The sequence below is a fragment of the Gossypium raimondii genome, chromosome 9 (assembly GCF_025698545.1).
Source record: "Gossypium raimondii isolate GPD5lz chromosome 9, ASM2569854v1, whole genome shotgun sequence".
Taxonomy (NCBI): domain Eukaryota; kingdom Viridiplantae; phylum Streptophyta; class Magnoliopsida; order Malvales; family Malvaceae; genus Gossypium; species Gossypium raimondii.
The window spans coordinates 19,187,531-19,191,123 of NC_068573.1; the positions used below are offsets into that span (position 1 = coordinate 19,187,531).

General features: G+C 38.6%; 1 protein-coding gene across 1 annotated transcript; it reads right to left on the reverse strand.

Moving 5' to 3' along the window:
* Positions 1–474: 474 nt before the first annotated feature.
* LOC105797562 (uncharacterized) lies at positions 475–2,234 on the reverse strand. The gene is made up of 3 exons (XM_012627518.1): positions 1,967–2,234; positions 780–1,846; positions 475–582 (listed from the first exon to the last, which is right to left on the reverse strand). The coding sequence occupies exons 1-3, from the start codon at positions 2,232–2,234 to the stop codon at positions 475–477; spliced, it is 1,443 nt and encodes a 480-aa protein (XP_012482972.1).
* Positions 2,235–3,593: the final 1,359 nt, after the last annotated feature.

Consider the following 3,593-nt stretch of genomic DNA (forward strand, 5'->3'; position numbering starts at 1 on the left):
TTTATTCCTACTCCAATCATCAAGTTTCCCTTCCTACCATTATTTACCCTTTCCAACGCAGCACTTTAAACAAAAATTTTTTTTTCTTTGTTCAGCCTACCCTACACCCAACGTTATCCCTTGTAACCCATTTTGAAGCCGACCCCAAAGCCGCAATAGGTTTATACGAGACAAAATATAAAATCACGAGAGTGATAAGAGTGGTAAAAGGCACGAGAGTTTGGTGAGTGCATTAGAGCGAGCAAAAGCCTAAAAGAAAGAGTTCAAACACGAGAGTGAGTGAATTCTTCTTTGAGAGTGAAACATGAGATTTTGTGGTGAGGTATTTACTTTCTTGATAGGGGTTGCACGCGGACCAAGATCGAGTTGCCAAGTCACGAGAAAACTCCTACGAGGCTCTAAACGAACAGATCTGAAACGAAACAGAAATTAAAAGATTAGAACTTTGAATTTCCAGTTCTGGAATAAAAATCCTCAAACCAACAAAGAATCAAATTGAGAATAGGAATAAGTGCTAATAAAGGTTCTTGGGGAATCAAGAACATGTAATTGAACCCCAAAGAATACTCCAATCTGCCGAATCTGAAAAGAAAGACACAAACAGCAAGTTAAATTTCCCCAAAATTCCAGCAATCAAAACAACCCAAATCTGAAAAGAAGAAATCGGCAAGAACAAGGAATTTAGGGATTTTGAACGAATTTTGCATGGGTACCACGTCACATAAAATTTCATCATGATACTTCCTGATCGAAAACGCAACTAGGGCTTGTCTATTTACCTTTAACTCGACACCTTCATTAAGCCATTGCAGCTTGTATGGCCTCGGGTGTTTGGTGGTCAGTAAAGCAAGTTTTTCTACCATGAATGTGCTTGCCACATTTGTACAATTACCTCCATTAATCACCAAACTGCAAACTTTACCTTGAATGTGACAACGAGAATGAAACAAGTTTTCACGTTGCGGTTCACTCCCGGTGCTTTGTGCACTTAAGCTCCTTTTAACAACGAGCATCTCTCCTTCCACCGCGTATTCTATCTCTTCATCTTCATCGATAAGAACATTAGCCTCATCATTTTTTTCTTCTTCTCCTTCTGATTCAATGTCACCATTGGATCTCACAAACATATTGCTCTGATTAGGGCATTGGCTAGCAATGTGCCCCCTCCCTAAACATTTGAAACATTTGATATCCCTTGATCGGTTTGGAAAAGCTACTTCTTTGCCTTTACTAGTTTCGCCAAAGGGCTTGGTAGACTTTGCTGGCACCACTTGGTCTTTCGCGCGATTTGATAGATCTTCTTTGCCCGTGCCTTGGTTCCATTTTTGAGAATTGTTGGTGCTAGGAAAGGTTCGACTAGTTCCTTTTCTCTTCAATTGTTTTTCGACTTTGATGGCAACATGCACCATATCAACAACTTCGACGTAGTGTTGAAGTTCCACCACGTTAGCTATGTCTCGATTAAGACCAGCTAAAAATCGGGCCATGGTTGCTTCACGATCTTCATCCACATTCGCACGAATCATGACAATCTCCATTTCTTTAAAATAGTCCTCCACACTTTGATTTCCTTGCGTAAGATTCTGCAATTTTTGATAAAGTTCACGATAATAGTAAGAAGGAATAAATCTCTTACGCATTACGCCCTTCATTTCGGTCCAAGTTGAGATTGGCCGCTCCCCGTTCCTTCTTCGACTTGTAGTAAGTTGATCCCACCATATCATTGCGTAATCGGAGAATTCGATTGCCGCCAATTTCACCTTTTTGCCTTCCGAGTAGTTGTGACACTCGAAGACCAACTCAATTTTCCTCTCCCATTCTAAGTAAGCTTCTAGATCGGACTTCCCTTGAAATGGGGGAATAGATAGCTTAATACTTTTCAAATCATCATCCACTTGATCTCGTTCTCTAGGACCCCTATTCCTTTGACCTCGTCGCCTCTCACTTTAAGTCGACGCTTGGTCACTTTCCACCTCGCTCGGTTCGTAGGGATCATTCTCAAAAGGTCTTGCTCGTTCTTGCCCCCGTCTCGGTCCTTGAGGGGTTCCTTCTCGTGTTGGTCCTCCTTCCACTCGATCAAGTCTCTCATTAATGGATTCAAGTTCAGTTCGAAGCATTCGTTGAAATTCCCTTAAGAGAGCTTGTTGGCCTAAATCGGGAACTCCTCCTCCGACATTTCTTATCGGTTGTCTTTCGGTCCTTTCCGCCGCATTTTGCTCGGGATTTTGAGACATAATAAAGATTCCTCACCACAAAGACTCACGTTCACTCAGAAAAGAAAGAAAGAACGACTCTCACGCTCGTGTTTACACTCTTTTGGCTTTTACCTCCTCTCGAATATGCTCACACACTCGTGCCTTTTTCCTCTCGTTTCTTCTCTTATAATTTCGTATAAGACTTCGTAAAACTTAATCTTCTAGTTTAGGGGTCGGTTTCAAAAATGTTGCAAAGGAAAATATGTAAAGGATGTAGGGTAGGCTGAAAGAACGGTTTGTTGGCTATTAAATGTGGCGTAAGTGAATGGAAATGGAAAAGAAATCTTGATCGGGAATGACTAGAATGAAATGAATCGAAAAACAATTTTTTTTAATAGCGTGAAATTTCACTAAGAGGGATATAAAATAGTGTAGAATGTGATTTTAAAAAAAAATTTGTTGAAGTGTCTCCAGACTCTTTTTTTTAATTTTTTTTTATTTTTAATTTTTTTTCACGAGTCTACTTACTGATACGAACTCGTCTCGTGATGTTTTGAGTCGTATGTGTTGCCCAATCGTGAATTAAGTAAGGATGGATTCGTTTCGGTTTTAAAATGAAACAAAATAGAGATAATGGCTTCAAACAAAGGTAATAAACAAAATAAAGAGGAAACAATAACAAATTAATTGGCTAAGACCGAAAATGAACCAACATTAACGAATTGTTGACCCGAATCTCAAAATGGTCTTTAGGTGTTTTTCGGTTAAAGGAAACAGGAAAGGAACCTTGACCCACTATCAACTATGATAGGAACCAAAGGTATATTGAACGCCACACTATGAAAGTGATAAGTTCGAAAATAAGAAATGGATAGACGCCACAAGCTAAGCTTGATAAGTCAAATCAATTCCGTAAGAATAAAAAGAATTGGATAACTCACAATTCAAAGATTTCATGTATATTCAGCAAAAAGTTCTTTCCCTCTATGGTTGATTACATCTATTTATAATGCTAGAACAAGGTAACCGAATGGTCAAAAACATCCACTTAATGTGCCATAAAAAACTGATGTCTTTTCTTATTCTTTGAACCAAATAACTCCTTCCATAAAATCACTTTAATTCAACTGATTTGAATGTCTTTAATGGCTTAGAAAATGACTCTTGAGTTGTCCTTGGCTAGTTGAATAGTCACCATCTCTTAACCTGCTCCTTAATGACATTCAAAGGCTTGATTAATTTCTCTTGAAAGCTCCAAAAACGGCTGGAAGTGGAAGAGTTGCTGCTGAATTTTAAAGGGCATAAAATGCTCTTTAAAAACTCCTTTAATGATTTTAAGCTCCCTTTATAACAACCCTTTAATTGTAACTCAAAAGAACTTGAACACCACTTAATTAA